The following is a 19,205-nucleotide window of genomic DNA, read 5'->3' as shown; positions in this document are numbered from 1 at the left end:
TAGCTAGGATTACAGGCACACACCACCAGGCCTGGCTAATTTTTGTATTAATAGTAGAGACAGAGTTTCACCATGTTGGCCAGGCTTCTCTCGAACTCCTGACCTCTCAAGTGATCCGCCCGCCTTGGCTTCCCAAAGTGCTGGGGTTATAGGCGTGAGCAACCGCCCCTCCCCGCCCAGCATGGCCTCCTTGAACCTGCCAACTATGCTCTTACCACTAGGGACCTGCCCTTGCCAGCTCCTCTGCCTGGAGTGCTCTTCTCCTGCCAGCCACAGGACTTGCTCCCTCACCTGTTTCAGGTCTTTGCTCAAATGTCCCTTTTACAGTGACAACTCTCCTTATCAGCCGAATTTAAAACGCCATAGTTTTAGTCGCCACAGTCATAGTCCTCCCCCAGTACCATCCACTGGCCCTCTTCAGTTCCCAGCCTGGGTCATTTTTCTCCATGGCCCTAACTACCATCTGATATGCTCTATTTATTTTATTTTATTTTTTTCATTTTATTTATTTATTATTTATTTATTTTTAGAGACGGAGTCTTGCTCTGTCGCCCAGGCTGGAGTGCAGTGGCGTGATCTCAGCTTACTGAAACCTCTGCTTCCTGGGTCCAAACAATTCTCCTGCCTCAGCCTCCCGAGTGGCTGGACTATAGGTGCATGCTGCCACACCTGGATAATTTCTTTTGTATTTTAGTAGAGACGGGGTTTCACCATGTTGCCCAGGCTGGTCTCGAACTCCTGAGCTCGGGCAATCCACCGCCCTCAGCCTCCCAAAGTGCTAAGATTGCAGACGTGAGCTACCGCACCTAGCCGATATACTACATTTTTATGCATTTTCTTGTTTACTTGTATTTTTTTGCTCCTTATTTTACGGAGTTCCTTTCTCCCTGCTTCACTGCTAGAGTACAAGGGAATCTAGAGCAGTGTCTGACATATAATGAAAATTTACTGAGTGAACTAAAGAATCTGGCCATGTGGCTTGCTGGACACAGTGTGAACTTGATGCTGCATTTCTGCAACTGAATATTTGAGCGACCTTGGAGAGGTTATTTAACATCTTTGAGCTTCAAAGTTCTCATTTAAAAAAATAAGGGTAGTAGTCCTGACTTCACATGGTTGCAGTGAGAATTAGACATTGGATAGAAAGAGCATGGTGTGTAGTAAGTACTCAATAAATGGATGGTTACTGCTATTGTTATGGCCATTGTTGATAATAATAACAATAGTTAATAGTATTATAGACAATATGGGCTGAGTGGGAGGAAGTGACTTAACTAGCATAACAAAGTTGGGATGGCAGAAATGGAACCAGAATGCAGATCTTCTGTCCCCCAGGACTGTCCCCAGTTCTAAACCTTAGTTGCTGAGGCCAACTCAGAGCTCTGACCAGAAGAAGGGACGGATGTCTGGCAGTTTATAGGCAGATCTAGGGAAGCCCACTGATACAGCCATCCTTACATGCGGGTCCAGGTATGCCAAGTGTCCAGTTCTGGCCCTGAACCACATCTGGATGTTGCTTGGTGCACATAGGCTGGCCAGAGGTGGGCTTTAGTCCTGCTTCCTCCACTCTGCTCTTTGCTAGTCACTGGGAGGGTCCTGACCAGCTACACCAGGTGAGAGCCCCTAGGCCTGGCTGGGGACCATGAGTGTCCTTACAGCCAACTGAGGAGGAGTGGGAAGAGACTATAGGGTTAATATGAAGGAAGGTAGGAAATCAAGAGAGTGGATTCAGCCAGCTGTCAAGGTGGGTCCTTACCATAAATGGCAACTGGTGAGTGGAGATCAGAGTGGTAATTTTTGAGGTCCCCTTCTGGGCAGCAGGATGGCCACTGCTCTCCCGACACCACTGGTGACCACAGTCATCCACAAAAGCTGGTTCAGCTCCACCGCCACCGTCAAAAGGAGGCATGGCTCAAGAGGGCCAGTGAGAGCCTGTACAAGGAGACCAGCTGGGCCAAGAGGGAGGTTGGGGCCAGCCCAAGAGGTGCCAGCTGGAGCAGCCTGTGGTTTGGTTGGCGGCTGGTTTTCCGACCTTGCGGGTGCACAGAGCTGGCTGATGAGCAGATGTGTTTTTCCTTAGCTCATGTCTGGCCGGGACTTTCTAGACAGAGCCTGGAAATGATGCTGCTGTTCAGTTGTTTTCCTCCTATTTATGTTCTTGCTGTTCCTTCAAGCTTTTTCCACTGCTCTTCCCGGAATGGGCCACAGGGATCATGCGTATATGTGTGTGTGTGTGTGCACGTACACACGTAGAGTGGGCAGTCAGGAACATTGGCAAGAAGTGGAAGCACTCCATTTGAGCAGGCCCAGGAGCCCCGACCCCAGCATGTACCTCCAGTGAGACACCAAAGGGAAGGGAAGTCAGCCCCTTCCCACCCTCACTTGCCAAGGAGCCCCTTCCTCCTCCTGACGGCTACCATTTCCTGCAGAGCTCTCCTTCAGGGTGTGGATGTGTGGTGGCAGTCTGGAGATCGTCCCCTGCAGCCGGGTGGGCCATGTCTTCAGGAAACGACACCCCTACAACTTCCCTGAGGGTAATGCCCTCACCTACATCAGGTAGGTCACCGAGGAAGGAACACGGGACTCGGAGCAGGACACCAAAGCCCAAGCCCTCAGCCCTGCCAGTTATCGCTATGTGACTGTGGGCAGCCACCTCACTTCTTGGGCCTGTTTCCCCATTTGCACCCTCTGGTAACCTCCTGGGATTGCAGGTACCTTCAGGAATGGAGGGATGAAGTTATGGGAGTTGCCACCAGGTCTCTCTCGCCTTGACTTCCTTTGTCCTTATGAGTCTCGGAAAATTGGCCAAATCCCCAACTAAGCCATGCTCTCCACTCATTGAGCCCTGAGTGCTGGTCTTGAATGCCAGTGTCCCAACCCTGACTTGATCAACCATCTGTCCATCCCTATCCTCAGCTACAGGGTGCACTAGTCTCAAGGGAGAGTGGATAGTGTCCTAGAAGACCACTCCATGGTCTGCTGTCCTGAGGAGGTTGGCAGGGGAGGATGAAGGGCTTGTCATGAGCACCCTCTTACATGTGGATGGTTCTTCACCTTGTCGAGCTCATGCTTATTTGTACAGGGTTTGGAGCAGCAGCTGCCCAAGTCTAGCTGCATACCTACAAAGTCGATGGGTATTGACAGACTGTCTTCCAAAAGGATTGTGCTAATCTATACCATCCAAGTATCAGCTTGCTCCTGAGATTCTCATTGCCCTGTATTCATGGATCAATTCATCTTGACCCTGACTGCTAACGCTGTGGCTTCCCTGGTGACCCTTATTTTGCTCTTTCCTCTCCTTTTAGGAACACCAAGCGCACTGCAGAAGTGTGGATGGATGAATACAAGCAATACTACTATGAGGCCCGGCCCTCGGCCATCGGGAAGGCTTTCGGCAGGTAGGCCCCTCCAACTCCACTGTCTGACTCTCTCTACCCACATTAGCACACCCCCAGCAAAATACAAAGTGGTGTGTACGCCAGGGAACCGCCCACAACCTCCCCAGCCACTGAGCTCCCACTCTAATGGGCTTCTTTGGGTCCTGGGAGGGAATGCAATGCAGAGACAAGACTTAGGCTTTGAGGAGCATGAAATCGCATGGGGAGAGAAGGCTCACTTATGAAAAAGAGCTGCCTGTCCACAGCTGCCTGCAGGAAAACAGGCATCTGTGGGAGTGCTTAGGAAGGGGCTGCCTGCAGAAAGCATTTGGTGTTCTGCCTCCACCCCCTGTTCAAAATTGAGATCTGTTAGCCTATTTTCCTGTCATGGACTGTTATGACTACGGTCTAGTTAAGCATTTTCAAAATGCAGCTGGGTTGTGAAATCAATTTAGTGGGTTGTGACCAGCATTTAAAAAGAGAAAGAGAAGTAGAACATTATAGATTAGATTAGTACAGAGCAGGATAGAAAATGAGAGTTGATTGCAGTTAAGGGTTAGTATTGTCCTTATGAAACTCTTATTTCAGTTGTGGGTGCATGTGTGTGCATGCATGTGCCTACACATGTACAGTCGCCCCTCTGCATCCACAAGGGATTGGTTCCCGGACCCGCCATGGATACCAGAATCCACAGATGCTCAAGTCCCTGATATAAAATAGTATAGTATTTGGATACCCTATGCACAACCTCTTGAATATTTTAAATCATCTCTAGATTACTTATAGTACCTAATACAATGCCTACACATCACCTCATTTGCGTGGATTCAATGTACTACTCGATGCATGGTGAATTCAAGTTTGGCTTTGGAACCTTGTGGAATTTTTTTTTTTTTTTTTTTTTTTAGATGGAGTCTCATTCTGTCACCCAGGCTAGAGTGCAGTGGCACAATCTAGGCTCACTGCAGCCTCCACCTCCTGGGTTCAAGCAATTCTCCTGCCTCATCCTCTAGAGTAGCTGGGATTACAGGCATGTACCACCATGCCCAGCTGATTTTTTGTGTTTTTAATAGAGATGGGGTTTCACCATGTTGGCCAGGCTGGTCTTGAACTCCTGATCTCAAGCAATCTGCCTACCCTGGCCTCCCAAAGTACTGCAATTCCAGGTGTGAGCCACTGTACCTGGCCTGGAATTTTTTCCTGAGTATTTTTGATCCAAGGTTGGTTGAATCCATGGATGCGGAACCCACAGATACTGAGGGATGACTGTGCATGGGGCCTGTTAGATTACAATGTAAGATATTTATCTCCTACTTAAGCTTGTGGTCAGAACTGTTTGAAAACACAATTAATGATCATCAAGGAATCGTCTCCCTATTTATTCATATCTATCTACCTTTTTTTGAAAAAAAATGTTATGTCACTAAATATTTCTTGTAATGAGGAACTGACATTTACTTAGCGCCTGCCCTGTGCTAAGTGCTTCATGTCCCCTTAATTCGCTTGATTCTCACAAAAGCCTTCTCAGACGAGTGATTGTGTCCCCAGATGAATGTAGAGGACACTGAGGCTCAGATAGCTGGTGACGAGGGCATCAACCAGTGGCCATTGTGGTGGGTGTATCTGAGGAAGGTGAGGATGGCGGCGTCCCAAGGACACATCTAATGGTTTTATTTGCCAGCACACCTGAAAGATGTTTAAAGCTTGCTCTTCCTGCTGTTAGACCTTTCTCCTGTACTTCTCATTAACTCTGCAAAGATAAAGACCAGTTCATGGTCTGCTAACTGAGGTCTCAAGGAGTGAGAAGCTAAAAGACGTGGTCCCGTATGGTCTGTGCTCACCCTGAAAGGTGAGCTCCAGGCAGGAATTTAAGGAGTGAGGAATAGCCAGGAGACCTGACTTGAGCTTGCAGGTCAGAGAATGACATCAGACAAGTGGCCAGGGCTGGACATGGCAGGCTGGAAGGCTCCTTGTCCTTGCCTGCCTGAGACAGATGGGAAGAGGGGGCTGAATCCTGGGGTTGGGGGATGGGCCTCTGGTGTCCTCGCTGGGGCTGCCTTCCACACTGGCAGGCCAAATCCCAAGACCTGCCTCCTCCTACAGTGTAGCGACGCGGATAGAGCAGAGGAAGAAGATGAACTGCAAGTCCTTCCGCTGGTACCTGGAGAACGTCTACCCAGAGCTCACGTAAGTGCAGCCCTCATCTTGTGCATCCCCCAGGCGGGTAGGGGGTGGTTGGGGCCAGCAGCCTGGGCCCCACCCCACCCTTAGATCTCCTCAACACCGGTGATCTGGCTCTTTCTAGTTGCCAGGTTTTATCTTCATGTGAAGGCTCTGGGGGAACTGAGAGGGCATTACTAGGAGTTATGAATTAGGTGTGGTGGGAACCAAATTTTTAATGGTCTCAGACCTAGAAACGGACATTATCCCCTTAGGAAACAACATTGCATTACATAGCAAAGGCTGCAGGACATTCGTCCCCTTTAGCCCTGTTCTCTCCCTTCTGGGAGTTTATCCTAAGGAAATAAAGCAACCAAAGCAGAAGCTGTTGACCATTAGATCAACAGCTGCAGTGAAAAAATGAGAAACCGCCAGGCACAGTGGGTTATGCCTGTAATTCCAGCACTTTCGGAGGCCAAGGCAGGAGGATCACTTGAGTCCAGGAGTTTGAGACCAGCCTGGGCAACATAATGAGACTTTGTCTCTACTAAAAATAAACAAATTAGCCAGGCATGGTGGGACACACCTGTGAATGGGAGGATCACTTGAGCCCGAAAGGTAGGGCTGCAGTGAACCCTGATTATGCCACTGCACTCCAGCCTAAGTGTTAGAGTGAGGAAGAGGAAAGGTGCGGGGAGGTGAGGTGAGGGGAGGTGACGGGAGGGAGGGAGGGAAGAAGGAAGGAAGGAAGGAAGGAGAGAGGAGGGGAGGGAAAGAGAGAGGAGGGGAGAGAAGGGAAGGGAAGGGAAGGGAAGGGAAAAGAAAAAGAAAAGAAAGAGAGAGAATCAACAATAGGGGTTGGGTTCAGTGAATCACCATACATAGATTTAAACAAATATTATGCACCCATTAATATTATAATCATAGAAACTGTGAAGAAAACACAGGGAAATGTTTGCTCTGGCAAATGAGAAAACAAAATGCAAATGGTATGTGCACTCAGGCTGTACTTACCCAGGAATATGTGTCCACTCTCACAGGACTGTGGGCAATAAGGTACGATGGCCTTTTCAGTGTCTTGGTTACATCCACATGGTTCATTTTCTCACCTTCCTCAGGTCTTGACTCAAATGTCCTCTTCCCAGGGAGACTTTCCCTGAACACTCTGAGTTTGCAGCTCCACCTCCCTCCCCAGCATCATCTTCTTCATGTTCCTTGTAGCCGTTATTATCATCGGCATTATCTGGTCAATTAATTTTGTTGTATCTCCCTGAACTTGCCTGTAAGTTCCGTGAGGGTGGAGGCTTTGATCTGCTTGTTCACTGCTTTATCTCCAGCACCTGGAACGGTGCCTGTCATAAAATGGGCACTCAGTAAATATTTTTAATGGAATAAATTGCATAGTCTGTACACCTCAATCATGTATAAAAGCCACATGCTCCCTCTATAGCTGTCACCTTGGGGAACACGTTTCCCACCACTGCCAGCTTTCTCTCGAGGACGCTGCCATGGCTTTCCGGAACACTTCATCCCTCAGAGCTTGCATATCCTTGAAAGAGGCAAATCTTTGTCCCTTTGAGGACAGGTTTGATTTTTGGCCAACAGCCACCATTAAGTTGTAGCCAAGTGCAGTGAATAAGCTAGATGATTAACCCAGATAATTATAATCCCAGGTCCCAAACACAGCATGACTGTAAAGGAACAAGATTAAACTGACCCTGAGAGCAATTTCCAAGAAGTTCCAGAACAATGTGAGCAACGGCAGTGTCACTGGGACAAAGTCAGTGGCCCAAATAACCCCAGTTCCCTGGACACTAGCTGTGATGGGAAGAACATTAATTTATGAAAATGCAACTTCCTGAAGTGATCACTTGTAGGGGACAGTGCTCATTCAGATGCATCATTTCTGAGGCGCTGAAGAAAAAAGAGCAGTCACTTCTTTATGCTGTGTCAGCGTTCATACATTTGGGTGAAGCCCACTAGTTCCAGTCCTAAGGCATGAGCTGGGCAGCCTGTGGGAAGGGTGGGGGAGGCCTGGGAATGCCGTTCCTTTCCAACCCCAGTGCCCTGCCACAGGGTCTGATGACACCCCCAATGACCAAGGGGAAGAAATGTCTCATAACTATCAGAAACCTGGCTCGATCACAAGGCAGGAGAGTAGATGAACCAGCTACGCCGATGAGGAGCAGAAGTCTTCTTCTGTTTTTTCTGCCACTGTGTGAAAGTTAAAATAAATTTTTGTCGCTAAAATGGAAACCCCAGACCTCATTCCTATCTGGATTACTCACCCCCAGTTCCCAGGGTGAGGGGCCAGGAGTGGATCAACTTGTTGATTAGAAAGGGGACCCATAGGCCTGAGTGATACCAATTTTCTTCCAAACAGGGGGTCCCTAAATAGTTGCCTACACTTGCAAACGGTCAGTGGGGAGACTGAGGAGGCTGAAAGAAGAGGCTTTTGCTCTCCTACGCCTGCCATGGCTCTGCCCCTTCTCCAGGTTAGAGCCCTACAGCTGGCCTCAGCAACTGCTAATTTATTACTTGCATTAGGACTGTCAGGAACTGTTGTTCAGGCTGTGCATTGCACAAGCACATCATGTTCGTGAGGGTGCTAGTTGCATAGTAGACATGGCACGTCCATGACAGTAATTCCAAGCAAATGGCAGTAAGCATTCTTCTTCTAACAAAACCAGTATGTCAATTTTCTAACAGAAAGAAGTAGTGTCTTGGGGAATGGACCTAATGGCAGCCTGTGTACACGGAAGAGACCCATAGAGAAGAAAGTGGATGCAGAGTTTAGAGGGCTGCTGACAAACAGGACAGCTTAGCCTGGCACTGCCAGGGAGCTGGGGAAGGGTGGCGATGACTGCTGTCCCAGCTGTTCCACAACTGCTGCCACAGTGACAGCTTAGGAGCTGCGTCTGATCTTGAGATTGTTCCCAAGCCTAGGGTTTCTTCCGTAAGCATCACTGGGCATTACCAACCTTGGTCAGTGTCCACCTCACCTCTGAAAGCTGATCAGCTTGCACAACACCCTAAGCAACAGGGGAGTGGCACGGTCTGGAGCAACCCCTGGCCCTCGTGCTGTATTCCCCCTGAGCAGTTATAAAAGAGGTCTCAGTACCCATCTTGTCTCTACAGAGAAGGGAAATGTAGCACATTGCTCCTAGATGAGGCCGAGAGTGTGGAGCTCCTGCCCTTCTTGCGAACTCAAATTCTTACAGTGGTCAGGCAGGTGATGTCAATAAGTCAAATGGGTAAGGATGAGACAATAGAGAGTTGTGGGGACTGTGACAAACTGTGATGCAAAAGCCCCACTCAGAGGGGCAGCGGCTACTCACCGCGGCGGATTAGTGCCATGCTGGAATGCAAGCTCCTTGTGGCCCGATCTTCCAGTTTTTTCAAGAGAAGCTAGATTCAGATTTGAAGGTTTCTATGTAACCTTAAAATCATTCAATATTGCCAACTAATTAAAAGCAACAACCACCACGCTATGCAGGCCAGACCATGTCCAGGGTCCAGGTTCAACTTGGCAGTAGGTGGTTTGCCACCTCTGCTAGAAAGTTGCGTGGCCTCCCAAAGGGAGTCTGGGGAGGCACAGGCTGCTGCCAGGGGTGTGGGAGAGGAATTGAAAGGGGCTCTCTAAGCCTCTTGTGAGCAGATCAGTTCTGGAACTTTGCGGCTTCTAGCCAGCCCTGAGGAAGGAAGACCTGGCTCGGTCTAGATCCTACAGATGTCCACATCAAAGAATGCCAAACATATTATAATGGCCCAAGCCCCCAGGCCAGATTATTTCACCGACAGAGGTAACAGGAGGCAGAGAAGGCATACAGTTAGACTGTAACCCCTCCTTCTTCCCGTAACTCCCAGGCCTGGTGAGTCCTTAATCCAAGAATGAACATAACCTGAACTCAGGTATGCAAGCCTGCAGCAGCTGGGGCCAGCAGCTTCCTCAGGTTTATTACCTATAAGGTGTGTGTGTGTGTGTGTGTGTAAGCATATTTTCCTGTGCATATGTGAGGTAGGCAGGGGAGGGAGCCCCTTATTTTATAAGTGAGGAGACTGAGTGAAGGGAGAGGGAGGAAAGACTGAGCTGGGGCCTGCTGACTCCATCACACCAGGTCTGAGACACAGGAGCCTCTTGGATACAGGAGACTCAGCTTGCCTTGGAAACAGGACCAGCAGGGGACCAAGAAGGACAGCTGGATTTATGTTATTAAAACCAGTGTTTTAGTAATATAATATTTTGGCCGGGTGCAGTGGCTCATGCCTGTAATCCCAGCACTTTGGGAGGCCGAGGCGGGTGGATCACAAGGTCAGGAGATTGAGACCATCCCAGCTAACACAGTGAAACCTCGTCTCTACTAAAAATACAAAAAAAATTAGCCAGGCATGTTGGTGGGCACCTGTAGCTTCCTCCGGTTTATTACCTATAAGGTGTGTGTGTGTGTGTGTGGAGGCTGAGGCAGGAGAATGGTGTGAACCCGGAAGGCAGAGCTTGCAGTGAGCTGAGATCGCACCACTGCACTCCAGCCTGGGCGACAGAGCGAGACTCCGTCTAAAAAATATATAAATAAAATAATAATAATAATATAATATTTTCAAACTTGCCTGTTTTACTTAATAGTGTGCTGTGAACATTTTTCCATACTGGCAAGTATTATTTCACAAAGTCATTTTTTACAATTTTATTTTATTTATGTACTTTGAGACAGGGTCTCACTCTGAAGCCCAGACTGAAGTGCAGTGGTGGCATTATGGCTCACTGCAGCGTCAACCACCTGTGCTCAAGTGATCCTCCAACCTTAGCCTCACAAGTACTTGGGACTACAGGCATGTGCCACTGTGCCTGGATACTTTTTTTTTTTACTTTTGTAGAGATGGGGTCTTTCTGTGTTGCCCAGGTTGGTCTTGAACTCCTGGCCTCAAGTGATCCTCCTGCTTTGGCCTTCCAAAGTGCTGGGATTACGGGTGTGAGCCACCATGCCCAGCCATAAGTCATTTTTAATGGCTACAGGGTTTTCCATCCTATGGATGAATCCAAATTTATTTAGCCCAGCTCCTGTTGTTAGATATCGAGAAATTTCTGGTGTTTTCAATATAATCAACCACTCTGAGATGAATATCTTTTACAACATTTATAATTATTTCTGTAGGATATGTTTCTACAAGGGGCAATATTGGTCAAAGGTGTTTGCATTTTTAAGGGCTTTGAGACGTAATAGCACTCTGCCCTCCTGAGAAGCTGTGCTAATCAACGCTCTCACCAGGAAGGTGTGAGAAGATTCAGTCTCACAGCTGTTTCCAACACTGGGTATTGTCATTAAGAGTGTGTGTGTGTGTGTGTGTGTGTGTGTGTGTGTGTGTACGTGTACAAATGTACATGCATGGTAAATAAACATTGGTGACTCTGATATGTAGCTCTTTAATCATTACTGAGATTAAACACATTTTCATATTTGTGTTTAATTTGCCTCTTCAAAGCGCCCCCTTCTCTGTCATTTTGGGATTGATTATTGAGCATACATTTTGGCCCCAGGCTCTCCTGAGGCTTTCCTCTTTCTGGACTGAGGGGCTCTGTTTTTCTAGCCTGAGCTCCACCCTGGCTCCCCCATCCTCTATGTCTCAGGCCCAGCCTCCAGGGCAGAGGCTCCCAGAGCCACTTGGAAGAATTCCTGGGACCCAGGCCCAGTCTTCCCAGAGGCCTCTCCTGCTCCTCACCTCCCCTGCTGGCCAGGCTGCTCCCAGGCCCCTTCCCACAGACACCTCGGTGCTCCCAGAGCCGATGGGATGCTGACATCTGGCAGAGGGTGTAGGTAAGCCTCTGGGGGACAGAGAACAAGCCTGACTGCTGACTTTTCTCTCAGGATCCCTGTGAAGGAAGTACTCCCTGGCATCATTAAGCAGGGGGTGAACTGCTTAGAATCTCAGGGCCAGAACACAGCTGGTGACTTCCTGCTTGGAATGGGAATCTGCAGAGGGTCTGCCAAGAACCCCCAGCCCGCCCAGGTAAGCTGCTTAGGACCTCAGGTAGGAATGGGAGTGGGAGAGAGCTGGGGACATTGCCCAGGAGTGGGGTGAGGGACTTCCCCCTACTTATTCTCCTCCTCTGTCTACACCTTACACAAACCCACTTTGCCAGGGGCCCCTAGACTCTGGTCCTACACATTTGTATCCCCTTTCCAGCCTGTCACTCGTGTGCACCACCTGCTTTGTGCTTGCCGAGGGAGAAGTGCTGCCCAGATAGTGCCCAGTTCTCTCCTGAGATCCAGCTGGGTTAAGCTCATGAGACAGGCAATGTTCAAGACTCCTGTGCACACATGGGTCCAACGTATGAGTATTGCACCCACATCGAAACTAAAGCAGGTCATGGAGACTCCAGTGAGGAGCAGCTCTCGGCTGCCCTGGTTCCATGTCTTGTCATTCTCTCTCATTCCCCGCAGTCCCTTGGCACAGCCCTGATTGCCCTCTGGCCAGCTCCAGCTAAGCTCCCCCAACCCAATATTTTATCAAAAAATTCAAACATATAGAAAAATAATAAGAATTGTACAGTGAATACTCATACAACCACCCTAGCTCCTACAATTATTTGTAGAAATCTTACAAAAATATGCCATGTGTTTGATTTATTCCCTGTCTACCCATCTCCCCACCCATCGCTGTACTTTTTGACTTGGCCTTTCTGCTCCCTGCCTTGCAGGCATGGCTGTTCAGTGACCACCTCATCCAACAGCAGGGGAAGTGCCTGGCTGCCACCTCCACCTTAATGTCTTCCCCCGGATCCCCGGTCATACTGCAGATGTGCAACCCTAGAGAAGGCAAGCAGGTGAGTCTCCCTGCCTCCAGCACAGGGGCCCAGCAGCCCCAGGAGACCGTGCTTCAGGGTGGCAGACCTTGGCAGGGGAGCCCCTGGTTGACTCAAATAAGCCCTTCGGAGGAGGATCTGGGAGGAGGGGAGCAAAGTCAGCATCTAGGTCAAGCCAATTATTCTGCCCATGAGGAAATACTTCTTTGGGTAATTATTCGTTTAATGCCATCCTGCCAGGCTGTGAGCTCCATGAAGGCAGGGACCACTTGTCTTGTTAACACTGTATGCCTGGCTCCTGACAACCACCACAGTTCAAATAAGTGTTAGCTTTTACTGACAACCTGTGCTAGAAATTTGAAATAGATCATCTCATCTAATCCTCCCAGCCACCCAGTGACGTGGGTTCTAGTACTACCTCCATTTTATAGGTGAGTAAGCTGAGGCTCACTGAATCTGAAGAATATAAGTCAGATCACACAGCTGAGAAGGGGTGGAGCTGGGATTCAAACCCACGTCAGTGTGACTTCTAGGCACACAGTCTTAACCCAGCACATAATAGATGTTCAATAAGTATTTCTTGACTGCTGGCAGACTAGGGAAACTGAGATCCAGACACAGTGATGTCCAAGCTGGCATGACCAGCCTCACGTGAGCACTGCCTTTTCCATTCGTCTGATACTCTCACCCACACTGTCACCACTAATCCTGGGAGACAGGTCAGGGTCAGGGAAGAAACTGATGCACAGAGAGGTGAAGTCACTTGCTTAGGGTACACAGCAACCAGTGACAGTGGAACCAAAGGCTGGATTTCCAGAGCCAGCCAGCTCCCTTCTGTGCTGCTCCCTTCCTGTCTTGGAGGGCTCCCTTGCCACCTAGGGAATGGGACCCAAAGCTCAGAGGCTGCTCCAGCGCTTCCCCTGCTCACCCTCCTCAGAAGCCCTCCCTGTGCCTGCCTCCGTCGGTGCAAGCAGCGAGGAGGATGCTCCCTCTCTGATTTGGCCTGCACGGTTTTCCACTTACCCCTCTGTTCTTTGCTTGAGTCGGCACGTTTTTTAAAGGATGAACAGCAGTTTGCTGTGCCATTCTGGAAAGCAGCCACATCCTCTCCCTCCAGCCTGTGTGTGTCTGAGGGATCTGTGTGCCTAGCCCACTTGCTGGACCTGTGGGACACTTTAAGCACATTTGGATGGTGGGGGGATGCAGTCCACCCTGGGCCCTGCCCTGCCGTGGGGCTGTTGCAGTGTCCCCTGCATCTAGAGCACCCACCTCTCTGAGGGCAAATCCTTGAGCCCACGCCCACCCTCTCCCACTGAGGAATTATCTCCGAGCAAACCTCCACTCAATTGCCCCTCTGGGGCTGAATCACCCATTTCCCCCTTTGTGCTGACGCAGCCTACGGGGTGTGTAGGAATCTCCCTGGCCCCGTTCATTCTGCCCCTGCAAGTCCTGCCAGGCTCCTGATGGCACTCTGGGTGCCTGTGCCCCTCTTCTCCCAGGAGGACAGGATGAGCAGCTATCCCACTGCCAATGCCTTCTGGAATCCGGCCGTCCTTCTTGGTCCCCCGTTGGTCCTGTTTCCACGGCTAGCTGGGTTTCCTGTATCCGAGAGGCTCCTGTACCTCAGACCTGGTGTGATGGAGTCAGCAGGCCCCAGCTCAGTCTTCCCTCCCCCTCCCTTCACTCAGTCTCCTCACTTACAAAATAAGAGGCTCCCTCCCCTGCCTACCTCACAAGGAATCCACAAGAACCAAGATGTGGAGATGGGACAGTGGGCGATGTTACATTGTTTCTCAGACAAGCCCAGAATTGAGTGGCCTGGAGAGTCAGGAAACTCTGAGATTGTGCCTAATAGCACTGATAGTAAGTGAGAATGAGAATCCTGCTGTTTAGGGAGCACTTCCTAATGACTGGGTGATTCAGTCATTCATTCATCTTAAAACAAAATGACAGCCAGGTGCGGTGGCTCACACCTGTAATCCCAGCACTTTGGAAGGCTGAGGTGGGCAGATTATGAGGTCAGGAGTTCGACACCAGCCTGACCAAAATGGTGAAACCCCATCTCTACTAAAAACACAAAAATTAGCGGGGCGTGGTAGCATGCATCTGTAATCCCAGCTACTCAGGAGGCTGAGGCAGGAGAATCGCTTGAACCCAGGAGGTGGAGCTTGCAGTGAGCCGAGATCGTGCCACTGCACTCCAGCCTGGGCGACAGAGTGAGACTTGGTCTCAAACAAACAAACAAAAAAAACCAAAATGACGTTGGGTGCCTACCTTGTACCAGACAATGTACAGATCATGTTGGCCACAAGGATGAAAGGACATGGTCCTTGACCCCCAGGGAATTTGCACTTTAGTGGAAGAGAAAGAAGGGAGGGAGCCACTATATTACAGAAGGCTAGATGCTGAGGTGGCACTAAGCATCAAGACTCCCTGGGGTGAGGATGGCCATACTCTCTCCAGCTGGGCGTTGCTGGAGGTTTGGCCTACATGAGGTAAATGTCAAGGACTAGAAGAGCATGAAGAAATAGGAGGGGGGTGGTCCAAAGACCGTTGACCTTTAGGCTTCCTGTGGGGACCATGTGGGCCCAGAGAGGCTGAGTCTTGGCCCTACCCCTCACATCCCTGCATTCCCACTGGGAGCCCAGGCTCTGCACCTGCCTTCCACCCTGTGTGCACAACCCCCTGCAGCCCTAGCCCTATCCCTGCAGCCAGGTGGGCTCATCTCTCTCCCCGCAGCTGCTCCCTGTCCACCCACTGCCCTCAGAGCCCTCTGGGCTCCCTCCACATGGTCACCAGCACTCCTGCCTCTAATCAAAGACACGGTGAATGAGAGGAGAAGGAAGAGGGGAGGTGGTTGCATGGGAGGCAAATAGGAGAGAAACCCAAAATAGACCTATCTTACTATTATTTTTCCCTGAGCCTTGAAACCTAGGTCTCTGCCTCTCATCCCTTCTCATAAATGTTCCAAGCAACACTCTGTCCTCCACCCAGGCACTTGCCTAATGTTCTACAGGAGCAACTTTTCTCCCCCTTGTCAAACCCGGGGACGGGGAGGCACCAGGAGGTGAAGGCACTGACCAGGAGCCCCTACATGACTCTGATGCGAGACCTCCAGTCTCCCACCACCCTGCTGGCCCCACACTTCATCCCTACAAAGAAGGCAGCTTCCCACTAGGGGGTGTAGACAACTGACTGGCCTCACAGGTCAGAAGAAATCATGTTTGCAGAAGTAAAAGATTTACCTAGGCCAGGACTGACAAGCTCGAGTGCCTACAGGGAGCTGGTGAGAAAACCCCAATAGGAGAAAAGTCGGGACCAGGCAGGATCTATGGTGACCTGAAGAACAAGAGCCCATCTAAAGCAGAGGGCAAATCCTCAGCCCCAGCAACTGATGCCATGTAAGAAACTGGGCCCAATAACTAAACAGAAGCTAGAAATGCAGATTTGCACGTGGCAACCAAGCTAAATTGTAAATAAACACAGGGGACTTCTGCTTTGCCTCCTCTGATCTGGACAGGAACTTCTGCAAACTACAGAAGCAAGACCCCTGCTGGGAAGGGCAGGGCTTAAAGCTGGTATTAGGGTAGGATGGGGGCAGCCTCTTACATAGGAATACGCAGCCTGATTTAAATGAGGGGCATGACTGGGCATGGTAGCTCATGCCTGTAATCCCAGTGCTTTGGAAGGCCAAGACAGGTGGATTGCTTGAGGTGAGAAATTCTATCTAGACCAGCCTGGGCAACATAGCGAGACCCGGTCTCTGCAAAAAATTAAAAATTAGCTGGGTATGGTGGTGTGCATGTATCGTCCTAGCTACTCAGAGGCTGAGGCAAGAGGATTGCTTGAGCCCAGGAGTTCGAGGCTGCAGTGAGCTATGGTGGCACCACTGCAAGAACAAGATCATGCCTAAAAACAAAGGAGGGGGATGTGTCCTAGTTATATACAAGGATTGAGTACATGCATGTGAAATGAAAGTACAACATTATTTTTTTAAAATCATTGTTTATTCCTTCCTCTCTTAACCCATCTCCGTTCCTCCTAGAAATGGAGGAGAAAAGGATCTTTCATCCAGCATTCAGTCAGTGGCCTCTGCCTGGAGACGAAGCCTGCCCAGCTGGTGACCAGCAAGTGTCAGGCTGACGCCCAGGCCCAGCAGTGGCAGCTGTCGCCACACACATGACGGTAGACCCGGGGCCTCCTGTACCTTTTGCATGAGACTTTGGGACCGGAAGGGGGTTAGGGTGGGGGAGTGCAAAGCGGGCTGTTCCCATCTCCCACATTTCTGCCGGGACCATCAGCAAATACCCACCACAACACACGTTCTCCAAAGCTTGTTCCAGGAGGGCGCAGGCGGGCACGCCCCAATGCCCTCAGCGCTGTCCTGGCCTTGCCCTGGGAGAGGAGATGGTCAGGGTGCTGGACTGTTGCTGGGTAGAGACTGAGTAGGTGCCCCTGGCTCTTTGTCCTCTCCCTTGGCGCTTCTTGGGGCTGGGACAATAGTGTGTGGTCTCTCCCCTTGTTGCCTGGAGAGAGCAAGGACAGAAGCCCACACAGGGGTCTGTTGGGTCATGAGGCCCAGCTGTGTGGGCAGGCAGGGCCGGGGGAAGTGGGCAGTGTGGATGGAGAGGCTGAAGGCTGGGAAAAGAGGGAAGAAAGGGAGAGGGGCAGCCTGCAGGAGCAGGTAAAGAACAGGAAGGAGGTGAGAAGCCTGGTGACCTGTCAGAGATGCCAAGCCCAGGGTGGCACTGGGTTGGGTGGGGACAGATGGTATCTTGGCAGCAAAGGATGGGTAATTTGCAAATGAACGTGGATAGAAGAGCAGCAAAGCACCAAAAGAACAAGATCTCTTACCCAGGACGCAGTCCCTTCCACACTTTACCAGCCCCAGGGTCTGAGCCCAACACTGTGCCTCCAGTCCTGTGCCTGAGGGTGCCCACATTCTTAGCAAAAGGCTGCAGAGGGATCTCTAGGGGAAGATTCGGGCATAGTTTATTAAACAGACTCCATTTCTGTTTGGCCATGTGTCAGGCTGAGACCTCTCTCTCGGGCATTAATGAAGAGCTAGTGCCCTGTCCCTGCGGCCAGGACCCACTGAAAGGACGGGTAGCCACACACACCCCTGAGTAGCCCCAGCCTTGTTTGTCATTTTTGACTCCTGCTTTCTCAAAGGTTTTGGCCTCTGTCAATACAGCATCATGGGTCAGGGTGGTTGGAAAGAAGGGAACCTCCTTTCTGGACCATGAACAGCCCCTAAGTCATTAGGGCTCAACGTCACCCTTATTCCCCTCCCCGCTACAGGAGGGATTTTCTTGAAGTGTCAGCTATTGCACTGGGCTGGGAGGCTGGCTGTGGCTCCTGTTTGTGTAGAGAACTCCCAGTTCCTTTTCACAGCCGCTGAGAACACATTCGCACATCTACCCCATGGCCTCGTCTTGGAACTGCTCCTGCTATCCCTGCGCCCTGTTTCCTTTGCCCCACTGGCTCTTGGGCAAAGGATTGTTGGTACCAGGACCCTGGGGGGTCTCCTCTACAAAGCAGACCAGCCTGGGGCAGATATACCTACCACAGGAGTCCCCTGTCTTTCATAGGCCAAGGATCTACACCCCTGTAGAGTTCATGGATTCCAGAAGGTCTAGGAATCTCCTGAAATTGTCCCTAAAATACTGCATGTGTGTGCGTACATGCATTTTCCTGGGGAAAGAGTCCATGGCTTCTAAAAGAGGTCCCTGATCCCCAAAGAGCCTGAACCTCTGCTCTGGATTGAAGCCACTGCCTGCCCAAGCTGCCACCCCCTAATCTTCCTCCCTGGTGTGCTCAAACTGCCATCGCCTGTTCCCTCCACACGGCCCTTGGGATCGGCAGCCGAGTGTCTGTGGTCCACAGCACCTGCTCTGGAGGGCTTTCCAGCAGTTTCACCTCCTGACTCTCACCAGCGTCCTCTCGGCAGCGCTCCCATGCCCGAGTGCACACCCCTGGACTTGCCAGCACAGGGCCCTTTGCCCCCAGGGCCACGCTTTGCCTGTCCTCTGTCGTGATGTTTCTTCCACAGCCAGGTGCAGCCTCAGATCCCCTGTTCATCTGGGAAGCCTCCAGCCACAGCTTAGGACAGAACCGGGCCCAGGGCAAAGGCCTCTCCCCAGAGGATGGACTAGAAGGCCTGGGCCACACTCGGGCATGGACCTTTGGGGCTGGGGAGTGGGGGCTTCTCCTCTTGAATGTAAGAGGACTGCTGGCCAGGGGGCCTTCAAAAGGGTCTCTCCTTTGCTGTGGTCAGATCAGGCTCTGCACTTATCAGCCAGTCCTTTGTGGCGACTCAGCCCTATTCTGTTTTTGCTTTTCCTCTTCTTGACCAAAGCATGTGCCACTAGCTGTCCTTGAGGACCTCGTCTTTATGAAACACACACCTGGAATAAAACCACTTCTTACATGTCCAAACGCACCAGTGCCTTCCTTTCTGCCTCCAGGCCTAGCCCTTCGGCACCACCCTCCCCCGCCTCATGGGGGAAGTCAGGGCCTCCTTTCTGTAAAAGTGAAACTGTACATGCTCAAGTCTAGCCCTCTGCTGCACCTGGTAGCTTGCTCCTCGGCCTCCATGCCCTGTGGTGCTCCAGGAACTCATGACTGCTCCTGTTGGTGGGGGCCAACAGGTGGCCCTACTGCAAGGGCAGGCCTTGGACCAAAACCAGGAACCAGCTCAGGTCAGGCGAAGTCCAGGCTCCTGTGGCCTCATCACAGGATCCTACTTGGGGCTTAGAAATGGAAAGCAAATTGCTTCTCCAAATAGGTATGGCCCTGCCGCCATGCTTGTCTTTAGCCAGCCCTCTCTCCTTCCCTGAGAGCCAACCCTGTCCCCTTGGAGCTGC

General features: G+C 50.7%; 1 protein-coding gene across 1 annotated transcript in view; it reads left to right on the top strand.

Moving 5' to 3' along the window:
• The window catches only part of GALNT16 (polypeptide N-acetylgalactosaminyltransferase 16), a 98,488-nt gene extending 79,713 nt beyond the window's left edge, over positions 1-18,775 (top strand). Inside the window, exons 10-16 of the mRNA XM_011949678.1 lie at positions 2,430-2,556; positions 3,306-3,398; positions 5,481-5,564; positions 11,402-11,543; positions 12,235-12,360; positions 16,385-16,524; positions 17,641-18,775. Of these exons, the coding sequence (XP_011805068.1) occupies positions 2,430-2,556; positions 3,306-3,398; positions 5,481-5,564; positions 11,402-11,543; positions 12,235-12,360; positions 16,385-16,522 (710 nt within the window). The 3' untranslated portion in view covers positions 16,523-16,524; positions 17,641-18,775. The remainder of the gene's footprint in view (positions 1-2,429; positions 2,557-3,305; positions 3,399-5,480; positions 5,565-11,401; positions 11,544-12,234; positions 12,361-16,384; positions 16,525-17,640) is intronic.
• The last annotated feature ends 430 nt before the right edge of the window (positions 18,776-19,205 follow it).

The sequence above is a fragment of the Colobus angolensis genome, unplaced genomic scaffold (assembly GCF_000951035.1).
Source record: "Colobus angolensis palliatus isolate OR3802 unplaced genomic scaffold, Cang.pa_1.0 Scaffold3, whole genome shotgun sequence".
Lineage (NCBI taxonomy): Eukaryota > Metazoa > Chordata > Mammalia > Primates > Cercopithecidae > Colobus > Colobus angolensis.
The sequence above is the reverse complement of the archived record's forward strand: the minus strand, read 5'-3'. Positions and strand labels throughout refer to the sequence as shown.